The 26,227-nt window shown below is 39.1% G+C and overlaps 1 protein-coding gene and 1 pseudogene across 2 annotated transcripts; one reads left to right on the top strand and one right to left on the bottom strand.

The window, feature by feature from the left end:
- Positions 1-589: 589 nt before the first annotated feature.
- On the bottom strand, positions 590-25,654 carry LOC137171772 (poly(ADP-ribose) glycohydrolase). 2 transcript variants are annotated; one of them, XM_067575891.1, is made up of 18 exons: positions 25,585-25,654; positions 25,021-25,148; positions 24,860-24,948; positions 24,020-24,777; positions 23,457-23,579; positions 23,005-23,091; positions 22,659-22,733; positions 18,031-18,123; positions 16,762-16,916; positions 13,616-13,695; positions 13,439-13,499; positions 11,326-11,401; positions 9,840-9,987; positions 5,733-5,811; positions 5,136-5,244; positions 3,081-3,186; positions 1,842-1,970; positions 590-1,624 (listed from the first exon to the last, which is right to left on the bottom strand). In XM_067575891.1, the coding sequence occupies exons 2-18, from the start codon at positions 25,134-25,136 to the stop codon at positions 1,449-1,451; spliced, it is 2,460 nt and encodes an 819-aa protein (XP_067431992.1). In that variant the 5' UTR covers positions 25,137-25,148; positions 25,585-25,654; the 3' UTR covers positions 590-1,448. The 2 variants fall into 2 exon arrangements, with proteins under 2 accessions (XP_067431992.1, XP_067431991.1); XM_067575890.1 differs by having other exon boundaries at positions 25,242-25,625.
- LOC137172577 (glutathione S-transferase A-like) lies at positions 11,406-12,112 on the top strand (annotated as a pseudogene).
- Positions 25,655-26,227: the final 573 nt, after the last annotated feature.

The following is a 26,227-nucleotide window of genomic DNA, read 5'->3' as shown; positions in this document are numbered from 1 at the left end:
GGCATGTAACTAGATAATCACAACATGAATCTGTGAAATACTAAGTAATATGTCAATAATCAGCTATGATTATACTATATTACACTATACATGGCTAAAAAAATGTAATCAATGTCAAACAGTGTTAAAATTTTTACTCCCCTTTCATTAAATACATATCTTTAATGTGCTTTCCTTTGTTATATGTTTTTTCTGAACTAAGTACATACATTATATGTCAAATTGTGTGAGGTGTCATTTTACATGTTTACAAATACCACAAAATATCTGTCATTTAACCTGAATGTGTCAAAGGTCTAACCTCGCTCCAACGTGCGCCATGCAGCTTCTTCTCGATGCAAATGAAGCTGTGTTTTGTCCGACAGACAGAGAGAAATCACACAGGAGCCCCTCTGCCTGACTCTCGTCTCTGACTGGATGTACTATGATCTACTCTTTACTTAATGAGGTGTCATGTACAGTTTATATAAAAGGTATGACCTTATTAAACTGTGAGAGAAAGGGTGAAGCAATAGCTGGGCAAAGATAAATGGCAAGGCTGTATAGAAACTCATTTTGCCTGTAACATCAATGGGACAAGAAGCCTTCATAGTGGTTGTTCAGAGATGTATTCCTTACATTTGTGGCTCCATTCAAACGATACTTCAGGATGAAATATAAGCAATACTGAAACTCTGAATATTACATTTACATAAAACTGTTTTTTTTTATTGATTTTATTATTTTATTCAGGCTGTTTGAAAAACAAAATCTGTCAGAAGATTCCTTCATTTTCATTCATGTGTAGCTATACAACAGTGAGGCTGTAACTGTAAAATACAGAAACAAACAAATCAAATCATTATTTTAAGTGGAACTGGATTCATTGGAATACCCACCACATACAGCAAGAACCCCCAAAAAATGTATTCATGGACTCAAGATTATTTCCTAAAGATCCAGGCTGCTCTTTAAATCAAACCCTTTTCCTGAGAGCGCTCCAAGCTTTCTAAACCTCGTTCTTGTTATTCTTTTCCTTTAACTTGATTTCTGGCAGCCAATTCAATTAAGCTGGATATGTGTGGGTGTAAAAAAAGGCAACAATGACAAACCCAGAAGATGGATGGCAACCTTTGCTTCACCATTAAAATCACAATTGCATCGTATTGAAGCTCAGTCCATCGGCATATTACCAGCAGCGGCAAAATGAACACAGTTTGGACTGCAGCGCCAGACAAGGTCATAACTAATCACCCCCTGCAGTTCAGTTGCTTTCGAAAGGATCTGCATGCCAGATTGTCATTTTTGGCTGCCAGACGTTATTTGTTAGATCCACCACTATTAATTAAAAGTCTGTCCAAAAAAAAAAAGATAAAAATAAAGCTATAAAGGCAGACTGAGAATGTTTTAATTCGGTAAGTGTTTCGTTTTCCAAAGGCGAGGCACAGTGACTCATCGGCCACCTGACCTTAATGGCAGTCTGTGGGGACGGTCTGTCCGGCTGAGCCCCCGTCGGAGTCATTGGGCGATAGGGAGGAGCTGACCTGTTGGTAGATGAAGGAGTACAGGCTGACGTCAGGGCGCCGACTGAGGCAGCTCTTGCATTCTGAGCTATAGTACTGCCCCAGGAGATCATACACCTCCCCTGTGACAGAGACAAGAAGATTGTGCATGTTGGCTAGTGTGGAAAATGTGAACAAGTTTTCAGAAACAACAATTATACAAAAAATCCTGAGATGATATTCTAAAACATTATTAATCATATCATTATTCCACGGGATCACATCCTTAGCAGTGCAATCCCGAGACAGAAAATAAAAAGGCAGAAGCGCAGTTGCTCATAAACAAGTAGCTTGCCTCACCGACACTGATGTTCCTCTGAGTGAGGAAAGAGTGCATGTTGTGGACATCTGTCATGAGCTGGCTGTCACCAAAGGTGAAATAGGCCACGTCTCGGCCCGCCTCGGCAGCTGCCAGCATCTGGAGCAGAGCTGGAGGAGAAGAAGCCTGTGTTAAACCTCAACAGTGAGAGTGACATAAAATTTGTTTCAATGTAGTACATAGATTGGTAATTTAAGGCTTTTTATGAAAGGAAGTTAAAGAGTGAAAAAAACTACATAATATGTGAACAATTTGAATGTCTCTTGTTCTCATTTGTAAAAAAGGTTAAATATACAGAGGTCTGACTAATCATCCAGCAGCTGATGTTACCATTAAAAGTGAGCAGCACCAGCCGCTGCCTCTCTCTGCTTGTACAGTAAAAGGTAAGTAATCGGGGGAATAGGTCTCCCCCCCACTGAGAACTGTGGATTAGTTGCAAAGAGAGGCCAGGTCTGACCCCAGAGAGCTGTGAATATTTTAAGAGACTGGAAATATGTCTGCTGATTAATGAAGGTTGGGACAGTGGCAAGTTAACGAGCAAAACTGAATCAACATTTTCAGAGGAAGGCTAAGCTGAAAATTCAGCAGTTTCTCTCCCCTCCTGTTTCAACTGCTTTCTTCAAAAATTATCTGACAATTAAAAACAGGTGGGTATGAGAGGCCACAGAAGGTAAACCCGGGAGGAGAACAGTGTTGGAACTACAAAGCTCTTTCCGGGAGGCATGTCATTAAGCAGACAGTAGGTGATTGCGCCTATGGAGGGCTGTACAGTACATTGCTACAGCTAATTAACAAATATGCATGTATGTGTGTGTATAGTTTTCAGGCACAGGGTAGAAAGTGAGAAGCAGAAGCAACTACTGCAATCTGTTAGCATAAACTCTCTTGAAGCTCCCTGCTCAGTGACAGTGATACAAGGCTCAGGCAGAGTGCTCTAACAGATTGATGGACTAAAGCAGGCGATCAATTTCACTATTAATGAAACATATTAACTTTGTCATTTAATCGATAGGGGGAAGGCGACGAATAGGCTTTAAGTAAATGAACGTATATTCCCAGAAGACAAATGGATGCCCACACTGATCTGCTGGAGCCTTTCAATCTGAAATTTATTCTGTTACATCAGGAGGAGAGTCCGCTTAGACTGCCAAGTGTGCGGCAATGATCGGAGTTAATTTTTCCACAAGCCCCACTGACGATAGTGTTGCGTCAGTACTTACCTTTCAGACGTGTGTCACCCCCAAAAACCCCACAGCCCCAGTTCCCTGTCGCCACCGCCGCAAGGTTTTGGCTTTGTTCATCAGGGCGAGCAAAACCACAGTAGGCCTGAATAAAGATGAAGAGGAGCAGATTAATCAATGTAATGTCAACAGGAAGCAAAACACAATTTGATAAGATAAGTATTCTGTTCAAACAATACTCATAATACCAAGGAGATACGTAAGTACTCTAAGAGATAGGTCAGTCAGTATTCCCTACATAGTAAATATATAATAGTTTACTCTATAATGAGTACATTGAGAGAGAAGCAGTACATTGACATTTTGGTCACTTATGAAGTGTTGCATTACTGTAATTCAAAGAAAAAAAACAATGCATTATGGGATTTTTAGCAGTATTGAACTATTTTTTGTTCAATTGTGGTAATTTTTGAGAGCATAAGCTTGACATTTAGAATTTGGACACAGGTGGAAAATAAATAAAATGCACCAGTTAGCATATAGGAAGTGATTTCAGACACCGCTATCTCCTCACAATAAGAAAAATCCTTTTGTCATCAAAAACGTGTATGAATCTGGTTTTCCTGGGGTTGACTTTACATCAAGTTGTCAGCAAAATGAGGCCAAGCCATTCACCAGTAAATGGGGAATGATATGTCAGTTGGTACATAAAGCTGGAATCAGCTCTGATGAGCCTCAGGTCTTGGGATCACCTTACTGTTCCAGATCACTGGTATGCTTCATGAGAACCAGGCCTGCGTCTCCATACTATCAAATGTAAATTGAATATAGAAAGCGACAAAGTAATTCCATTCACCTGCAGGCCTGTGCTTGACACATTGTTTCAATGCATGAACACATACATGTTAGTAAGATGTGGTTGGCCTGGCTGAAAATACATTTTTAACTTTGTGTCATCTTGCAACTTCGTACCCTTTCCCTCAGTTTCATTGCTCGACATGACAACGTGTCAGGTGGGTTGTATGTCACATGAGAAATGATTTCTAAAAGCAGGAGATGTTAAATGAAACATCTGAAGGGGCTCTGCACATTCATTTTCACACTGGGAAATTAAGTGAATACTGAAAATAAATTGTAAGTGCCCATCCTCCCCCTGACCAGTCATAAATTCTTCCTGTGAAAGGGCAGATGTGACAGTTAGCTGAACAATATTCGAAACAGGATTGATCTTCATGTTGATGCATTCTTCACATCCTTGTAAGAGCTGTCAAACTCCTCCAAGCTTTCTGACCGCGGACTTGACAACATCAACATCTTGATTTTCTATTACAAATGGATAGCTCTGCCTGGGAGGAGAATTGTATTTACCGAAGGATTCACATTAAAAAAAAACAACTGTGATGTAGAATTAATAATTGAGATTAATCGCCCTGAGGTCAGTAATGTTCATTAAAATTCATTCTGGGCTTAACGGACAGTGTAATGAATGAAATTAAGCTTATTCTCTACAAACATGACAATCCATCAGTCTCCATTACAGGCAAATGATACTTGTCTATAACTCAAATATTTCATCTGAAAAGAATAAACATGAGTCAATGTCATCTTAGCTGACATTTGTGATAAGCTTGTTTTTCAATCATCAACCAAATGGATTGACGGTGAAGCCATTAAATATCTGCAAACCAAACATGAGGTGAAATGATAAATAAAGTTAAAACATAACATTATTGCAGCCATATACTCTTAAATAGACATGATTATATGTGAGATCAAAGCGTAACATCAAAGAGCAGTGGTAGATTGCCCCCCACACTTCCACTGCCATAAATTATACAAACTTCATTTGTCTACAAAACACTTTTAAAAATTTCCCTTAAAGCAGCATTCGCTTAACAGTTTCTAAACCCTGCTTTTGCAATGAGCTGACATTGTTTTTATTCACAAGTGGTTTCTTCTAAACTGATGACAGATCCACACCAATGCCAAGCGCAAGAACTAAAAGGCACAACCCAGCACTCGTGTTTTAGGATGTGCAGAGTGAAGGAACCAGACAGACAGACAAGAGAAAGAAGCAAAAACATTCAAGGTAACCTTGTTGAGTTCCCGGTTGATTCTCTCAGGGCGAAACTGTTCAAGAAAGTTCCTGAACTGCAGGGCGTCGATGGCCACGATCTCTGTGCATCTCCTCTGCCAGTCATCTCTGGAACAGAAAAAAGAGATGGTTTTGCACAATTTCTCTTGACTACATCCATGTTAGTGCACGAAATAAAGTCAATAAAACCTGACACAAAACTTTGTGATACTCAAATTTGCTAATTAGCGCTAAACACAAAGTATAGCCGAAGCTGATCGGGATGTCGGTTTTGCAGGTATGTGGTCATAAATCAATAGTTGTTGACACATTTCACTCAAAGCCACAAATGTCAACCTCATTGTGGCACTAGAGGAAAAGTCACAAGATCACCAAAGTCATTAGGATTAACCCTCTGGGGACCATGAATCTGATGACAGATGTCCATCCTACAGTTGTTGATACTTTAGTCTGGATTTAAGATCATGGACCAACTGACTGAAATTGCTTTCCCTTGAGCCACACCACTAGCATGGCAAGGAGGGATTATTATGAAAGAGTTAAACATAACATTTAGTTATTTTAATGTGTTTAAAGGACCTAGGTGCAATAAATACCTTGGAGTTGTGTCCTGATGGCTGCCGTCCCATTGGTAGGTCTGCGCATAGCCCGTGTATTTACTGTACTGCTGTGTACCTGGTAATTACAAACAGCGACAGTCACACACCACTGCGAATATTAAACATAATAAACTTGACAGAGATTTTATAAACTATGATGTGACTGCCATTAGGTTTTTATTAAGTGGTGGACAGATTGTGCTAAAATAATTGTGTGGCAAATACCATACTGTACAACCAATAACATACATCTACATTAAATGTACTTCTAAATATCTGAATATTTACACAAATAAACACATAAATAAAAAAAAGAGCAAAAAAAGAAAGAAAGAATTGTCTGTAATGAAAATTTTGCATCGACTTCCAACAATACAAATAGAAAGATTCACTGTAAAACAAAAGGTTTTCAGGGGGAGGTGGTAGTGATTCTGCCTTATGTTGTCAGATGAAACAGAAGCAGCTGTCTCTTGACAAGAGGAAGGTCAAGTTATTATCCCACCCTGACCACCACACCTGACCATCAACCCACAGGGGAACACTCAACACCTGTAAAAGGGGGAATGGAGGTTGGGGAAGCAACAGCACAGTCAAACAAATGAGGCCACAAATTAACTTCCCCATTCATTAGCGCTCATTAGTACCTGGCTGTCGAGAGCACTCGCTGAGATGCTTCAAGCTGCAAAGTGAATAAACCAAGTGATTAGTAGCAGGGGCTTGGTCAGCAGGTATTAAGAGGTGTGCACGGGGGGAGGGAATCTCTAGAGTGCACTCCACTTGACAGACATTTCACTAATAATCAGCCTGCCTTTTTTTTTTAAGTGATGCAAAATCACTGCCTGAGTAAGACACTCAAGTACATAATCTAATTCACCAGTATGCCATTAAAAAAAGAAAATAGATAGATAGAGATAAGCAAAACATATCTTTAGTTGAGTATGGACGAATCAGAAATTTCTTCATTTTACTGCTGGGGAGCTACAGTCCCATTGAAGCTTCTGGATTTTGAGGTACAGACATAACCGTGGGTAAAAAGGCAATATAACTCTATGATTGGCCAAGTCACAGTCGATGCCCCAGCAGCATGGCAGAGAAAAACACCATGAGAGGTTAAATTAAATGCTTTTAATCACAGAACAGAACCTCCTTTTTGTTTGAGCTTTTCAAAACCTCCATGGTATCTGTGGCAATCCTGATGTGAGTATATTATTAGTATTCTGCTGACATCTTTAATGTTTGACTAAGGCATTACAACAGCCAACAGGCAAACAATCTCTACCCCTTTTTGGAGAATGTCTGATAAGATGCACAGACTGAGTTGGCAGAATTAACACTAAACAGTTTCTAAAATATTAAACTGGTGCACTCACATTGAAAACAGAATGTATGTTGGCAAAATGTGTTAAATAATTACAAAGTTGATTAAAATCTTATCAATAGAACAATGAATGATAAAGATATATCATGAGTTTAAAATATTCTAGTGATGCTGCAAATTGGATATAAAAATGTAAAGCATGTTAAGTTCAGTACAAGGTACCACAGATAGCCTAGAAGGACTTGTTGAAACTATGCATACACCAGACCTTTACTGGTCCTCTAAAAATATCAAACTATGATCAACAATATTTGCATATGAAAGGAACAACCTTCAGGAACAATATGAATTATGCTTTAGATTTTTCATGCAACCCATTTGCCATTTTAAATTATTTGCAGTGGGAGGCAGATCAATCTTGGCCTGTGAAAGATGTGTCTGGATATCAGAAATTATTCCTAAATAACAAATCGGTTGCATAAAAATCCGCAGGTATAATTCACAATGTTCCTGAGGGTTATTCCTTTCATGTGTAAATACATCAAAACAAAGAGTCAAATATTTGTAGCGGCCCAGAGTCTTGAAAAGGTCAGAAGCGCATCTCATAAACTGGGTAGCTGAAGAAGCTTTACAATTGTATTATTGTCACCGTTTGCATCAGAACAAATTAGGCTAACAGTTCCTCACCTTTAAGAAATTAAAAATGCATAGTGTCTGCAACAGGAATAACATAAAAATACAATAAAATGTTGTTAAAAAGGTTTTAAATTATAAATATCACTGTGTAACGCCACCACTAGTTTCTCAACTATTATCCACACTGATATAGAATTAGGACAAAACAAGATTTTGTGCAGAGTCAAAAAACATCTTCCTGTGTCACTACATCCCGTTTGCGTCAAGCTTGCACCGCATTTTCTGGTCAGTACTACCATCAATAAATCATATGACTTCCCCTTGATACTATTTATACTTTTGACCGCCCCGATGGCAGCCAGAGATCTAGCAATCATGGAAAATTCAATTAAGCCTGGGCACTTTTGCAAATTTCAGTGCAGAGGTAAGATCCATTAGCTTTCCTACTGTATGCCAAAATGCATCACAGGGTAATATGATTTACCACACGGCCTCAATGTAGCTAAGGCTTGGACTTTTTTAACAGGAGGGGGGGGGTGGGACACGAGATACGGGCAGGGTTTAATAAAGATGATGGAATGGAAGAGTCCATTAGCGGAGCAGGTCTTGGGCAGGTCTTCCAGCTATAATTAATTCTGGGCCCCTGTAATAACGTTAAGTGGTGTAAGTAGAGAGAGAGGAGAGAGCAAGATGGCTGGCCAGAAGTCTGAAGGTGACTTGGCCAAAGTGAGAAGCTCTGATGCAGCGGTATGATTGGTGATTGGGAGGGCGGAGCCTCTGGTGCCTCACTTCCTGTTCTAATCCATCCCACTTGTTATGCAATGTCAGGGACGATTACATCGTAACCATGGTTCACGTCATGGACTCGTTTATTAGAATATAAAATACTGATATTATCTATAATAGGAGAATCAATATTTAAAACTAAACTGAACACTGGAAGTTGTACAACATTAATACAGCACTCTAACGTAACCATAGCATAATATAACAGCATAACATAACCAAAGAAAACCTTTAGGGCCATCTGACCACATTGAGATGGTTATGTCAGGTCATGTGTTTTTATAAAGCGCCGCCTAAATGACAAGTTTGATGGTTTTACTACATGCAAAAAGGCAATGCAACATGGGGAAAGATGGAAAGAGCAGTCATTTTCTCTCGCACACATTAATGCGCCATAAATTGTTCAGACATGGCGTACTTATAAAGGGCTCACTAGATATATTCAATTACCAGATGTCAGGATTTTTAGTAACCGACCTGAAAATCCACACGTTAATGATTTGATATATTTATTGTTGCAGAATGACAACTGGATTTGTGTAGCCTCCTTCCATTTTGACTGGCTGTTTGTTGTTCAAAGTTAACTTTTGAGGTCAAACATAATGCATGTTAAAGGGGTAGGCATTATAAGCTGCGCCTTAAGCCTACATCTTTCTTGAGACTGCAGAAATCTTTAAGTTGGGTTATTGTGCTGTATTTAAGTATCTGTCTCTTTTGTTTTTTTGTGCGTTTATGTGTATAAATATGAGACAGAAAATAAATTTAAAATAAAATAGCTATTACTATATTACGTAACACTCGTTTTCTTAAGTCTTCATCAAATGCAATCAAGCAGCTACAACAGTCTAGACAAATAGGTAAAAAAAAAAAAAAAGAGGAGAAAACAGACAGATGCCATCAGCCTCCTGCTGGGATTCTTGTTACTGGTGCTACTGGCCTGTCCCAACCTTGTTTGTTGCCACCACTCAATACTCAGGTACAGTCAGTGGGAATTACTCAACACAAAGACCCAACAGAGCAATCAGGACAGCCCAGCTCCCGACTGATGCGCCTCCCCTCTGCAGCCAATCAAAAGGAAACGTGCGACAAGGACAGATCCAAGAAAACAAGGCAATTGCCAGAAACATCCTTTGGCCTCTTGCTGAGCCAGGATGGGGTAAATTGAAGGTCTGCAATGTGTACTCCATGCTGTGTGTGACTAGTAATGCTCACTATGTTTCTTCTGTCAAGTTATAGGTCAAGCATGAGAAAAGTGAACCCAGGGCATCATTGATCCGATCTGCATCAACGGACTAAATCATGAATAATTGCAGATTAGGATTCCTTCAGTGTATATTATTGGAGGAAACTTTTGGATCACTGACCTGTGATGATCAGACATTCATTATGATCCAGGGCTTCGGTGAAGAGGCGAGAAACAATAAGCTCCGGGTTGATCAGAAAACGGATTTCCTCTTGAACCAGACCTGAACTGGTGACTCCTCCTCCCACAAACCGATTGGCAAAATCCACCTGCAAATCAAAACAGATGAGTGACAAAGAAAAAAATCACCATGAAACCTTAAACATGCACACCCTTGCAGACAGTATCTTTCATTTTGAACTGCACATACGTCGATAATAAGCATCAACTAAATTTCTCACATGCACATATTCTTATAAAACAAAACAGCTAGATGAAAGTAAATCAACATTCTCTTAAGTTGTGTAAATTTTTAGTTCCCAAACTTGGAAAACAGGATGAAAACACCTCATGAAAAGGTCTGAGCCCTTTTTCTTTTATTTGTGACAGATTCCCTGACAAGCTGATTGGGAAGGTGGCCTGAGGTGATCGCATTACTCTGACATCTGTCCCCCATGCCAAAATGAGCTCTCCCCAGGAGCAACACTTGAGTGCGCTGCTGCTAGTAGCAAATATCACAACAAGACAGCAGTCCTATGGTCCAAAGTAAACATCTCCCTCCAGCCATAACATGCTGGTAAAATTGACTGCTGACTGATGCCTGTGTCAGCCTCTGTTTTGCTACTTGTATTCTTTTAAGTTTGTGAGTAGATCTATGAGTCACACTGATTTACTTGTTTATTTGCTGTTTAAAATTCAAAAGAAAATTTGCATCTCATTGTTTCAGCTCAGACACAGACTTATTGTTTTAGTCAGAAAGCAACCATGTAGAACGTATAATCCTCCAATTTCAGGATTGACAGTTGTTGCTCATTGGCTTGTCGACAGCCCAGACCAACCCCATCACAACCCCGGGAAGATGCTGCAAAAGGGGTGAGCAGCAGTCTGAGAGCAGATCTCCCCAAACTGGTCACTCAACTCTGGGACAGCAAGCCAGCCTCCAAAGTCTACTTTGACAGGCTGTCAGCACCCACCCCCCTCCACCCCTGCAGAGCATCCATCAATCCGGGCCGCAGCGTGCCCCGGAGCTGGTCATGTGTGCACATCAACTGTCAGCTTGTGGCAACTGGAGGCAAACAAAAGGTGAAAGGCAGAGCGGGCCATTCTGACAGTGTACAGGAAGCATGGCCTACACAGAGAGCAGAGGAGGCTCAGAGGCCTCGACCCCAGTCCCAGCACACACTCCGTCCGACATGTCACAGACTCCCTCAAAGGCCTTTTCAGCAGCAGTAAGCATTCTGGGTGAAAGACTCCAGAACGTGGAGGCTCAGTGACTGACTACAACAGAGGGAAAAGAGGACGGGACAAGGCAGAATATCTCTTAAAGCAAGAGCTCCTTCAAGCAAAAGAATAGGATTCTGAAAGGTTAAGTCCCTCTAAACCACATTATCATGTCGTCTTTCTGCAAATGAACACTACTGGTGCACTTCCCCACCTCCGTGTCTTACCTGAAGCATTCCATGTCCATCATCTTCAATGGTCCCTTCGCATGTAATGTGGAGTTTTGTGAGCAGAGTCTCTGAGCTGAAACAAAGAGCAAATTGTTCTTACATTATCAAGAGACAATGGATCGAATCCAAACCATGGCTCTCCTCCCTGCCGGAGGGTGATGATAGCCCTGGCGGAGAAGAACGTGCAGGGCTACAACCAAAAAACAAATCCCAGGAAGTGATAGATATGAATCCCAGGGGACTGCTTCCCACTTTTACACATGGAGACATTATTGTGAATGAATCCTATGCAGCCTGTTTTTACCTGGAGAGTCAATTTAAGTTCCAAGGGAACAAACTGTTCCCAGACAGCTTAGCAGAACGCGCCCTGAACACATGTTTGAGGGTCTCACACTCTATGAGAAATTCATTGCGGTCACCTACTATAACTATTTTGTCCCTGAAGGAGAGAAGCATGACTCAGCTCTGAAGAGAAACTCTGTCTGCTGAACTCAAACTTTGGGAGGGTTACCTGCAGAAGCTGGGCTCGGGCTCTCATCTAGCAGGACCCCCCTTCTCACTGGCAGATGTGACAGTTCTTCCAACTGTTGCTACTCTTGTTACCCTAAACTGGCTGAGTATTACTCTCTGTTGAAGGCCCGGCATCAAAGCCAGCTGGCCTCCTCACTGGCTGGAAAACCCACAGGGACAAGACACACTCAAAGAGATCTGAGATGCACATGCACTCTACAGTCACATCTAAAAAGTGTTTGTTACTGTTTAATATAGCGCTTCAGTATGTTCTCAATATATTGATGTTACAATGGCATTTATGTTTTATTTCTTGTGAAACTATGTTTTTTTAATTTAACTTAGAGATATCTTTTTGTCAATTCATTGACACACACAGGTCATTTAAGGCAACAGGCATATATAGCAGGCGAAATGTCACATGTGGCTTTGTTTGTATAGTAGCTTTTTGTTGCCCAAATAGATGGTGTGGTTTTCTGTGCATTCTTACCTCTTTAAGTCTATCAATAAAGTCAGTTATTTCACTTATATAGGTTTCAGGTTAAATAGGTTTCAGTGTCTTTATTTGATACAAAGCCCCTCTATTACAGAGAACATGATATGTAGGCTCCGAACACGTTACACTGTACAACTCTACAGTGTATTGGTTCTGCGCTTTTAGCCTCGGCCTTATAAAACCAAGATGTCACTGCCTGAATTAAAGTTTAGACGTTATTATTGCTATTGTTGAGCTCATGTTATTAGACGGCCATATAAAAAGGTGAATACAATATTGCATAAACCCTATATTCATTTCAAGTGAACCGTAGATTTTCAATCTCACATCTAGAAAATGTAGGTGGTGTCTTTGAGGACATGACCTGATAGTTTTATTGTCTGAATGGCTGCATCTGAACAGATTTGCTCTGCAGAAAGGTAAATCAAATGGCCTGTGATATCATGACTTTACATAAATAATAGCTCTATATTGCGTCGCACACATGATTTTGCAGTTATGTAGAATGCACAGCTTCTCTGAGACATTCATAGCAGCTGTATATTGGTTTATATCACAAAAATAGTTGTGCGTATCAGCTGTGTAGAAGAACTTAATATGCCTATGAGCTTGAATTCAGATCCTTCACACTCTACCAAAGGTACAGAAGCTTCCAAGTCTTATGTTGTAGATGCTCGTCTGGGTCCATGCTTAGTTCTGGCACTGTGGACTTTTGGCTGCCCCTCTTTTCCCCCCCATCAGCTGAATGTTTAGACTCATACACATCAATAAACCAGTATATGCTGGAAAGGTTTTGCAGAGGCAAATCCAGACAGTGGGGAAGCAGATCAAGATATGACTTTACTTTGGAAACACCAGACCTGAACAAAAGGCCTCATGTGTATCTAGGGTTTGAAACATACCAACATGTACTGTACATGTATCAGAGAACATCATCCTTGCTTCAGAGCCTTTACAATAAAAAAGAAAAAACTACAAAAAAAGATAATGGATTTTTGCTTGCCTCCAAACAACCTACTGGATTTAGCACACTGCAGGGATTTTTGGAAGATCATTTAACATAGTACTACTAATATCAATAATATTGTTTTCAATATACGTCACCTTATCCAATTTAGAGGTTTATCCAAGCTTTTTCTTGTGAATGTTACAAGACCAGTAGGCTCTGAAAAGCAAAAGAAGAAAAGAAGAAATGTCAATAATGTGTATTACTTCACACCAATAAGACTATATTGCTGCAAAATTTGAAGTTACTCAAGAAATTAAAATATAAACACCTACTTTGCTCAGTGATACTTTTAAAATAGCACATAAGAGTTTTCAGCTTCTCAATCTTCTTTGAGGAGGACCCCTCGAACAGCCTGTAGGCAAAGAGAGATTATTTATTTAATTCAATTCTTGTTGATATTAGACTACATATTATGTTCATCTTATAAAAATTAAAGACATACTTTTTAAACAAGAGGTTTATACATGGCATCACAGCCAACTACCAACTCTTTTTCGATGAAAATGCTAAAGCCAAGACCAGGAGAAATGACACTCAATATAACCAGTGCCGTAGAGACACAAGACCTCCACTTTGGCCATGTGAGTTCAGTCATGCTTTAAGTTTTGATATGAATTAGTTCATCTCTCACTCAGCTTCCCTTTCAGCCACTAGCCGATTATGTAGGAGCTCCTTCGCTGTTACGACAATGGAGTTGCCTCGGGCTTGCCATCACAGAGTCACACTCATGTGCCACTTCACAGCACTCACACAAAAAAAAAGCAATAGAGAGGGAACCAGCGCCCCCTCCTTGGGGATACATTAAGAAGTCCTGTGTCCCTTTTAAACAACAGTGTCCTCAGGAAGCAAAAGGTCAATTCCCCCTGAAAAATAATACACACACACACACACACACAGCTGCTAGTAGTGAGGTGCAGTGGGCGGGTTTGAATGCACAGCATTAAGCCCACCATCTCCCTCTCCAGCAAACTCTATAAAGAACTCCACTACCCACCCCACATGCCATCATGAAGAGAAAGAAATTTCATGTGAGGGAAATGAAATAATGACAAAAGCTTGATGCACTGAAAGCCCTTCAGGGGCAGAGAAACTCATTCATCAAAGTCAACTCTTGCATTCATTTCTCTTTTTTTTTCCAGTGTGGCCAGTAGAAACAATTGTGCGTCATGTAGTCTTCAGGGCAAACTGTCTTTAACTTAGGCTAGACACTGGTGAGAGCAGGCTTTTAGTAACAGACCGCAATGTGGCCTTTGGGGAAGGAAGAATTAATACACAATTATATAATATCAATACACCCCCCATAGATGTGCAAAAAGCTATGATGTAACTCAGGGAAAGGGTATAAGTGACTACAGTATGTATGATAGCAGAGTTTCTGCATCATCAGCACAAGAAAACATTTCTTAAAAAACTGGAAAATTCAGCTTGCAAATGGTTTCTGTTAAATGCACTTCATGGTAAATGAATAAGTTGCTGAAGAATACTTCAAATGATAGAGGCGACTATCAAACAAGCCAAAAAAAAGACAAAAACAGTCTGTTTCATCTCAATGCAAATAATTATTCTGCAGAGATAAAAGAATGTCTATAGCTTTGTTTTATTTCTTTTACTTATCCTGTGAAATAATGCGGGGAGGAAAAAAATGGATTTCACATATATTTAAAACAAATATAAAAAATAAGGACAACATTTAATGAAAAAGAGAAAAGACAGCAGCAGTTTTCCTTTCAAATCACAGCAAAACCTTTATGTGAATGAAATACTGATGCAATTGAACGCTGTTACAACCATCTGCAAAAAGCCAATGGCCTTCTCCATTGTCAAAGCAGTCATCTGAGTCAATGTTAATCTAATTCCCTCCTCCATTTAGGTAATTACACTGTGATGCCAACAGAGATGGGGGACATGACTGAGCAGTGATCTGCAGACTGATTTTGCATTACACCACCCAAACAATCTCCACAGTGAAAGCTTGCAGAGACTACAAAAAAAAAAAGATCCTCCTATTTGTCATATTTGATGTTTTGGAAGTTAAAGGTTTGGCTCTGAGGTACACATGAAGAAAGGATATTTATTGTTCTGGTAAAACTGACAAGTCCCATAGACCAACTAACTGTATTTCAATCCAGAGTAGGGCTGCTTGATTATGGCACAAATCATAATCACAATTATTTTGGTCAATATTGAGATCATGATTATTTAACACGATTACTCATTGACTCACGGAACAGAAACATTTCCATTGTATTAAATTTATCAATCCACACTGACTCCGAGGGTCTCATGGAGATCCCCTGCGGTTTTTTTTGGTTTTTTTACCCTCCCTGTCTGTTTCTGTCTGTATATGTGTTTTGAACTTATTAACTGCATCTACATTGATTGATCAAGGCTCCCGGTCTGTCTGTGAGCTTGATTCCCCTCCCTCGCTACGTTGGGCGAGGAAATAATATCAATGAATCAATAGATACAAACACTGTCCATTTCTTCCCATGAAGCCAACATGAAAATTATTCTGGTTCAGTACATTTCTGCTGTCAGTCAGCCTGTGGAGGCAGGTTGTTCAGGCTTTTAGAGAGGGGCAAAAGTGCACTGCTGTAAAGGAAAGGGGTGCTCTGGATTTATAACACAAGACAAAACAAGAGCATCATTGCCAAATAGAATGCAGCACAATAATAGTTTTATCTCGATTATCTAGTTTTCAAAATCGTTGGAAGTCAAAATTGTAATTGAAAATTCGATTGATTGCCCAGCCCTAAACCAGAGGTCAATGAATCAATGTAAATATATATCCAGAAGTATGAAATGTGAACAGATAGGACTGTATAACAGATCTTTGTTAAAGCCTGTATATTACAAAGAAAATCTATTAGGTTTTGATAAAAGGTACCCTTACTGTCATTCAGACTTAATCAGTGAAAACTTGAAATCGCAGCACCCTGTCATAAAATGATGGAATGTATCTAAGCATTTCCTCAATAAGTACAAACGAGTACCTGCCTTATGAGACAGGATGCACAAGACTGATTAACAACTTATTTTGTAAACAATAGTGTGGGGGGCCCTACAGATAAAATTGAAACAGGTGGTTCTGGAGGGCAGAGCAGGCTAAATGAAAGATCTGCTCTGCACTAAGTGTAATGAGCAGTAAAATCAGTTTTCAAATGACTCAGACTGATTCCTCTCATCAATATACTCTTGTTATAAGGTAATGTTTGCTCATGTGTAATGAGTCAACGGTTTAAATGTTGTTTGCTCTAATATGCAGCCAGAAGATAAAATTATTAGTGACGAAAGCATATACAGTAGTGCCCCCTCATGGAATTGAAGCTAGTTGTCACGACACCGTCCTCTCACCATTAACAACCGGATTATGTAACTCTAGATGTCACGTGTGAAACTACCCACGTTCCTACATTACCTGAAGAAGTTGATGTCTGGGTAGTTGCAGTACTCAGTCTTTCTGGAGTTGCGTCGGGGGAAGGTGCAAAAGAAGGCGTTGGCGAGCAGACATGCCACCTGCTCCTGAGACATGGTGATGGAGTGGTTCATGCCTTCCTTGAGGAGGGGTATCGGCTAGAGGAGGAACAGAGGTACAATTGAGGAAGGTCAAAATCATTTGTTTTGTCAATTTGCCAAATGAGACGTTGAAGTATGTTGCATAAATGTACTTATTTGGCACCACTCTGCCCTTCTTGAATCAGCCATCATAATTACAATCAAGGTCCATCCATGTTCTTAAGTGATCCATACTCCCAATAAAGGCTATGGATTTATAAATAAACAACACATGTGTATAAGTAATTCTGTACTGACCATGGGGAGAGCATGTTGAATGAAGATAACAGACCAACAGGAAAATTCCTTATTTGTTTGGATACAAGTTGCATGGCCAAAATGTTCAAATGTATGAACAACACAGCAATAATGATGTTTTATTCTTACTTAAAGTTCTCCAATACTATTCAGAAAACTGTATTCAATTACCAAGCTGTTGAACATGTTTTATGTTGTAGTAAATCAGCAATGAGAGAACCCATTCGGTTTCCAACACAATCAATAGAAGTTGATTTCAGGCCAGCTACTCAATTTTCTATCCATTAAATAATAGATGCTATTCTATTAGCCAATCCCCTACATCAATGATTATATTAATTTTCAAGTGGTACCAAATTAGTTGTGACAAGAGGAAAAAAAACTATTCTTACACTTCAACATACATAATTTTCTATTCCACTCATGTGTACAGTGATATTTAATGTTGATGGCCTGTGACACTGAGTTTCATGCATCCATGCATAGTTTAAGCAAAAACCTGCTTGCTTTGGTAATTTTTTTAACTTGTGCGATCCACTTTGAGTGTTGAAATAACCACGGTAGGAATACATTTATGTAAAATTAATTAAAAGTTTACCGACTGCTCAGCCAAATGAATACACAAAAACCTTCTTAATGAGACTGCTAACACACATTGCTCTTCATCATCCACACGCCAAAGAACCAAATGACCAAAAAGCCTATAAAACATCCAACAAATGACCATCAATAGCTACGTGCCTTGACCTCACCATTTTACTACCATTTCACAAGATTATTTGTCATGTTGTGACCTTTGGGATCAACCTGCTGCGGTGATCTACTGTGTCACAGACCAGTGAGTCAGTGTCCATTGGTTAGTGATGGCTGTTACCTTGGTACAGAGCTCAGATGCTCTCAGTGCTAATTGCACCATGTCTGGCAGCAGGGAGCTAAACAGATGTTCAGCAGCATCAGGCTCCAGGACCTTGGAGAGAGGAAGAAGATCTGTTTATGTTTGTTGTTTTTGCCACAAAACTCAGCTGTGACATTATTAGCTGTTTGGACTGATTAGTTTGAGACAGAGAGATAAAAATGAACAGTGCTGATAAATATCAAAATGTTAGAATATATGTACAATTTTCGGGACAAGGCAGCATACACTATACTCTGATTAACTAAAATTACACTGCTCAAGCTAAAATACCATGCATGAAAGATTTAAATGAATGTGACAGATACTGTATGGCTTCATATTACATAATACATCTACCTTTAGTTGGATAATTCATCTATAATATCACCAGAACCAAATATTAAAGTAACACACCAACCATCAATTAATCCACACCAGTGCCTAAGTGGACTAACATAAAATATATACTACCCATATTTACACCCAGATTGGCTACCAAATGTCAGAATGATCAATCACAGAACAATTTCATCAAGGTTATACGGCCATGCCAGCTGATTAAACAGTCTTCCTGGAAGAAATGCAAATGACCAAGCATTTGAAACAGAAGGGACAGTGTGTTCCCAGGACAAGGAGCCTTGACTGGTGATTTAGCCTAGGACATTTATATTATGGCAAAGGAAGCCTGACTAAACACTGTCATAAGTAATGACCTGGTTGACATCATAAACTGCTCCTATGGGCGTAATAAATGAAGGCACTTGACAGGGCGAGGCGGTGGATATAGCTGAGGTAGTATAAGCCAAGCTCTTTAAATCAGCACAAGCAGTGCATCAAATCAACCGGACTAACTCTCTGTATGACTTGATACAGGTCTGTACATCACAACAAACTGACAAAGTAATCAAGCAAGACGCGGGGGTGTGGGTAGTGAGAAACAAGAGCTCCCGTACAGATTTAACACAACACCTCACGCTCCTGTTCCTATTCCCCACAGGTCCGAGCAATAAAGCAATCTGCTTGACTGCATCTGTAGACGTGTGACCATGTAAAAATAAAACACTTGGCGTGCTCGTAACCATAAATACGGCACTGGTTGGACTGGTGAAAGAAAACTGAACAAAACTGATGCTGTCCATCAACAGCTTTTCTGTTATTCATAAGGTGTGCGTGCTGAGATGAATATTCAATGAAGGTGCCTGGCCCGTCACTCTATGCCATTCATACTCTACTTTTCTCTGACACTCCTACTACATTGTCTCCAATCTGGCATCTTCATGGTGAAAAGTAACAAAATTAAAAATGTACATTACATTGCATTGTTTACCCATTCCCATTTTACTTGTGTAGCATTAGATCCTCTGTGATTGGTTCTTAAAAATTTAATGTGTTAACAAAACACCAACACAATATTCTGTGGGTTATACGAGCAGCTTTCCATCAATGTATTGCAGATAAATACAGCCCAATTGCAACTGCATTTATACAGCATACCAGACTATTAAAATACAGATTCATTACTTAGTCAAGCTCTGAATAAATCTAGAAGGGGTACAAGCATAAAACAGTCTTCGTTATGAGGAATGGTGTGTGTCAACTCTGTAATAACAGAGTATAAATGAAGCAAGTGCATTTTGTGTGAGATACAATCACATGTATTAAACTTGTTAAAAGTTACCTGCAACTGCCAAACATGAAAACCAATTTGCATATTTTCTTTTTTACTACTTCATGGTCAAAAAGGCACCCATACATTCACAAGTTTTACAGTTTCATGTGAAATCATTAATGATACTGACTTATCTTCACTTCAATCAACAAAACAGTTGGTGATCAAATATCGTATGATGTAATCAGCTATAAATCATGTGGCACACAAATAAAATAAAATCTAACTCAATTTTAGTACATGGATGTTTTGCAGTCTGACATAAATTAATGTTTCCATTTTAGTAGACTTGACAACAATAAAATTTGGCCTATGGCTAAAGCCTCTCAACATGTTGAGATTTTATCTAATAAATTTCCCATTCTAACATGATTTATGACATACATACGGCACACAATTGATTCAACAGTATAAGGGTGGAGTAAAGCATTCTCTAATGTCAGCCATTTTCATTTCTGACAAGTTACTAAATGTGACCTTTTGGCAAAAGATTAAATTATTTTTCTAGACTCCCACTTTGCCTCTGAAGGGCTGCAACATTCTCCTGTGTGAAATCCAATTTCTGTTTTTGTTCAAAATGACAGAAACACATTTGACATACTGGCATCCATGGGAAAAAAAAAAGGTTCCATGTATTTTTTTTTTTTCCTGAGATGTGGGATATCATAAAAACGTGTAGCTGATGTATTCTAGATGATGCCATGCAGCACAGAGCGGGTGAGGGGTCCCTTACCATAAGGAAAATAAAGCCTATTATTTGTCTCTTCTTACAAGCTCAGGAAAGATTTTTTATATCAACATTCATGTCACAGCACAGCCCATTCTCTCCAAATGGAATATTCCCAGCGCTTCATGAGACAGACAGTACAGCCCTCCCTGATTCTCTACACAGGATGACGCAGAGTGCATCAAGACCACAGATGATGGATGGCCTTTAAACAGGGCTGGAGAAGACACTGACAACTCTGAGCAACGACCAATGAACCAACCATGTTCTGGCCATCATGATGTAACTCAGGCCTATTTTCCCCTTGATCTGTAAAGAAAATGACTTAGCTGAGGACAGTAAAAAAAAAAAAAAAAAAAAAAATCACATAAACACATTTAAAATACAAACTTAATCTGAACGCCAGATGGCCAGATGTCCGGACTACACAAGAAGATAAAATATATACAAATTTATTGCATTCAGTCAACTGTGAGCAAGATTTATGACATAAATTATAATAATACAGAACACACTGGCCTCAGTACTGTGCTGCTCTAACTAATGGTTCAGATGACTTGGGTGTCTACTGTCAGGCAGGAGATGAGAGGACATCAGAGGGAGAACCAAACAGACTATCATGTCTACAATGATCATATAACAACTGAAGAAGAGCCACAGCCCCTCAACAAGGGTATTTATAACTCCAACAGTTGTTTCAGTGTGTTTTAAGATTTCTTTCTTTATTTTAATTTCTCAGCAGCCACATACATTGAAACAATATTTGTCCTCTGCATTTAACCCAGCTTATACACTAGGACAATGGGCAGCTACAGTGCAGCGCTCAGAAACCAACTCTAGCTCTATTTGCCAGTGCCAGTGGTCAGGGGCACTGACAGGAGTATTAACCCTAACATACATGTCTTTGATGGTGGGAGGAAACTGGAGCACCCAGCGCGAACCCACGCAAACAGGAGGAGAACTTGCAAACTCCACAAAGACCTGGGACGGCCGGGGTTCAAACCCGGGTCTTTCTTGCTGTGAGGCACTGTGCCGCCCAGTTTAAACATAGCTTTTCATTCATGTAAAGCCCATGTTTTAAGGGGGAATTTAAGGTCAACTCTTTCTTTTTCAAAAGGGAAGATTTTCTTAGCTTTAGGGTGAAAATCAATAATAAAAATATTATATTAATAAATCATAAAGAATAGTGCTAAAGTGCACATGTTCATATACTGTGACGTACTACAAAGTAAGAAAATGGAAATAAAACAGGAAATGTAAATAAGATATAGGTAGCACACTCATTATATGGAGAAAAACAATTGCATGTATACTTGCTAATTTCATTCAGGATGTCACAAGGTTTGAATTATTATTTTTTTACCTCTTAGTCCTATTTGTCACATACATCATGTTTTCCATCCCACATTTTTTTCATTTTGTTAAATCATTAACAAACAGTTAACATTTATATCACATTTAGTATTTTGTTAATTCCATAAAAATCAAAATGGCCAGAGCTAAAACAGGAGTTTAGAGCTATGTGAATTTGTCTTTGACTCAAGACACACTACAAGACAGGCTTATTATACTGTATATGTAAAAGGAAATTCATTGCTGTATTTAGTTGCAGTAGCAAAATGAAAATACTAGAAAATTTAAGCCACGATGAAAGTGAAACATAGAGTACATGCTACCAGAGTCTAACCAAAAATCTAAGGACAATCGTTGTCTTGCAGAAATATTATACCTTGAATTATCAAACATGTTGCAGTTGTCACTCATGGTGCCTGAAAGTATGAAGATATTAGACCTACAATCCATCTATACTGATTTCCAATACCACTAAAATACTGTACATGCCAAGTCACATATAATCTGGTGTCAAATGAGACATCTGCTTAACTGTGTCTTCCATTCTACTAATGAGCCTCATGCACTTTCTTTGACCTCTGAGCTCTGTGAGCGGCAGCAACATTGATTTACGATGCCTTCTGTTGGGCAATCAAGTGTCATGATTGGACAGTTAATGTTTCATTAGCCAACAGCTAATCCTTTAACATCTTCAACTTGAGTGTCCATCTGTGTTTACATGTCCACATGGCAGTATTAATTCAATGACTCCTCTATAGAAGTACTTTTTGGGAACAAAAGAAACTCAGTTCACTACTTCTGGATTTATTCATATTCATAAAAGAAACAGTAATCATAATAGACATGTGTATTGTTTACCTTAGTGCAGTACAAATGTAATGCTGTGAAGTCCCATTTCTTGGCATGTGAAGCACAATATTTCAATACTGCATTCTGTAAAAAAACAAATTCAATAATCATGTTACTTAACAATCAAAATTAATCAGAATTTTAAGTCAGAAATACTATATATGTGTATTAAAACAACAAGCAAATTGTCAAAAGATCCAAATTCTGACTACAGCAGAGAGACTGTGTCCCTCTCAGTTCCTAGGCTCATGACGCCATCTTATGGCAAAGTCTGGAAACAGCAATAACACTGCACTGTGCCCCTTGAGGTGAAATACATTGTCTTGTCAATGAAGAACAGAGATTTGAAACTTGCCTTCAACTCATGTGGACTCATAAATTTCTTGGACAAAGTTTCAGTGATCAGCTCCCACCGACTCTTATTCTGCAGCTCTCTTGTTTCCTGTGGAAGCAAAAATTTAGTCAGCTCTCTGCAAGGTGAATTCTGTTCAGCTTGTTGTATGCAAAGAATAATAATGCTGTGTTGGTGTTCCTCTTTTCGTGCAGTGATTTCATGCAATAATTTCATATGCGCCTTGTCTCTGATGCCAATCATTTTCATACTGTGGCATTTCATTTGTACACACACAGATTTGAGGCATGAAAAGTGGATGTAGACAGCTTCTGTGATTGCACTGTTTAGATGACCAATATTAAATCACTGAGCCACCTGGTGTGCAATCTGTGCAATGAAAAACAGTCATCATGTATTTTAATAATCATGACTACAATTGTTACTGATAGGTCTGTAAACACATGGATCATTACCTCATCTTGTACAGGAAACAGGTTACTATTAGAACAGGGCAATTTGACATGGACATCATCCCAAGTATCCATAAACTTAGCAGGATATGGAACAGGAACTTTAACACGCTGAAGAAGGTCTGTCTGTCAATAGAAGTGAATGAAAACAAATGGTATTAGTTAATGCAATACCAGTGTGCGAACCAAATGGTCTTATTGACAATAAAACATAGATCTGTCAGAAACTCAAGAATAATCATCACATTAAAGACCTGTTGCCGTACCATGGCATGCTTACAAATCATCCTTAAAGTCATAAAAAATATCCTCCCATTGTACAAACTACTGACCTAAACTACAAAAACAATTTTATGATCTAAGTGTAGTTGTTTAATCTATATAACATTCAGAATTGTTGACTGGAAACGTAATTTGCCACTTTCACCATGAAGATGAAAATCTCTTCCTAGTCTTTGCAGAAACCTTCAAGGACATCAGGTTGGCCTATGAAATTACTGTACATTTCCATGGCTTAATCACCTGAAGTACTGTTAATAGTACAGAAAAGAAAGATTTTTTCAAACCCTTATCATCACAGTATGCAGGCCAGGGACATCCTTCAGTGGAGGAAATGGTCTGCCACATTCAGGCATTCTTTTCAGCTCACTGATTGGCGTCCCTAACCAGGTGACTTCAGGCTCGTCATCAGCGGAGGTAGTTTCCTTGTTTGCATCTCCTTTCTCTGGAGACTTATTTGGCCTGCCCTGTCTCAAAGGTAAGCGTGGTGATGAGGTCCCTGAAAAGAAGTCTGTTATTTTGGTATTTTGTTTGACAGAGCCCTCTGAACTTGCTGAGCACGACTCCATTTCTTGTTCTTCTAAACCACCATCACTGCGGGTCAGTGTCTGCGTAAGCCCACTCTCTGCAGAATCCTTCAAAGCTGGTGACACAAAATTGTCTTCCTCCAGGTCTTGTGGTGTTAAGGGTTGAGTTTCTTCATCTGAGTCAGAGACTGCAGGTTTTTCAGCATTTTGGTAGTCCAGAGATTGAGATGAGGAGCTTTGAAAGTCACCACCATCAATCATTTCTACATCCTCTTCAGTTTGGAAGACTTCAGCTGTACTTGGGGTTTTTTTGGGCTTCACCAACCATTTTTCAAGAGTATTTCTAAACTTCTGTTGCTGTCTGGGGCCGATTTTGTGATGGGAACCTTTTGTCTTTACACCTCGCAAACCAGCTGCTCCAGTCTTTGGCCGTATATCCATTTTTGTCTCTGAGTTGTTTTGTCTCCTTTCTTGATCTACTGTCTCATTATCTCTGTTCTTAATGCATATAGATGGGCCTGGAGAACAAGAAAAAACATTTGTTTTACATGCAAGGAGGTTACTGAAAAGAAGCTAATAGCTTGTATATATCCAAATTACCTTGGAGAGAAGATGAAGTGGACGTTGGGGCACTGGTTTCAACCCTGAGTCTCTTTGCTAAAGGTTCAAAGTCTGTCAGTGCAGTCATTCTACAGAAGAAGGCAACACATGAGACATGCCCTTTTGAGACAGTTTAAACATGACAAACCGTGTATACTCACAATACAACCTGCGCTGACACCACAAGGGAGGTGTTATTTCGTCTTGTCCAGATTTGTTTCTGGGGCAGTCCTTTCTTCAACAGGTGAGCAAATCTCAATATATGGTATACAGCCATACATAACACAATCTATTGCAAGAAAGCACACACCGGTGCTTTGGTTAGGAACATAACTACCCGTGTTGCTATGTGACTAAATTAAGTAATTATTTAACTAAGTACCTAAGGATGTATGAGAATGTTTTGTATTTTATTATTCAGACTTTTGACTTATGTCGTAATGTACGCTAGTTGTTGTCCAACAGTAGGTTGACAGACCCTCTAGAAAATACTGTCAGCCAAACGTAGCTAACCTTGTTAGCTTATATGCTAACCAGCTTTGGGCATCACCGTGCTGTGAAACCGACCAAAAAAGAACCTGGTTTGTCAAACAACTATTGTATGTCACGGTTGTCTAATAGAAAGAGCTTCAAATTACAATTTGAGAACATCTGTTGTACTTTACTGAAGCTTAATACGCAAAGTGCAACTTTAAACGAGCTACTTCTGGCTAAAATGTAAATACCGCTGTTTGGTTCAACGTCAAATCACTTCCTCGCGGGAGTCACGTAACGACGACAAGATAACGCGATATTTCCACGTCTCGAGCACCTTTGATCCTGAAAAGCAACAAAGACCCAAACAATTTTTGTATGGATTGAGATTTGTTCCATAATTATTTGTATGAACAGATCGACAATCTGTGTATAAATGTGTAATCTTTAATACAAACACCTTCCACAAAAAAAAGATTTGTAAACGCACAAAAATATTTTGCGAATATAAAACGGATCTGCAAATACACAAACAAATTCCACAAATAATATATATATATATATATATATATATATATATATATATATATATATGAATACATTAAATTAATTTACAAATAAATGAAAAGCATTTGTGAATATCTTCCTAACATTTACAACTTTCCAACAGGCATTTGTGAACTCAGTTTTTATTTGTGAATCGAAAAAACATTTGTGGATCTCAGTTCTACGCGTGTGGATTTGCTTTTTACACACAGGGAGTTTTGAAACAAACTTTCCACCAGTCCGATATGGATGTATCATAAACTCTTATTATATATCCATGCAGACCGAGTATCACTCTGGGTCATTTTCGGATAGCAAGTGATGGCCTGCTGATGGTGTCATTTCCGC

This window comes from Thunnus thynnus, chromosome 20, assembly GCF_963924715.1.
Source record: "Thunnus thynnus chromosome 20, fThuThy2.1, whole genome shotgun sequence".
In the NCBI taxonomy this organism is placed as follows: domain Eukaryota; kingdom Metazoa; phylum Chordata; class Actinopteri; order Scombriformes; family Scombridae; genus Thunnus; species Thunnus thynnus.
This window is presented reverse-complemented; position numbering and strand designations above follow the sequence as displayed.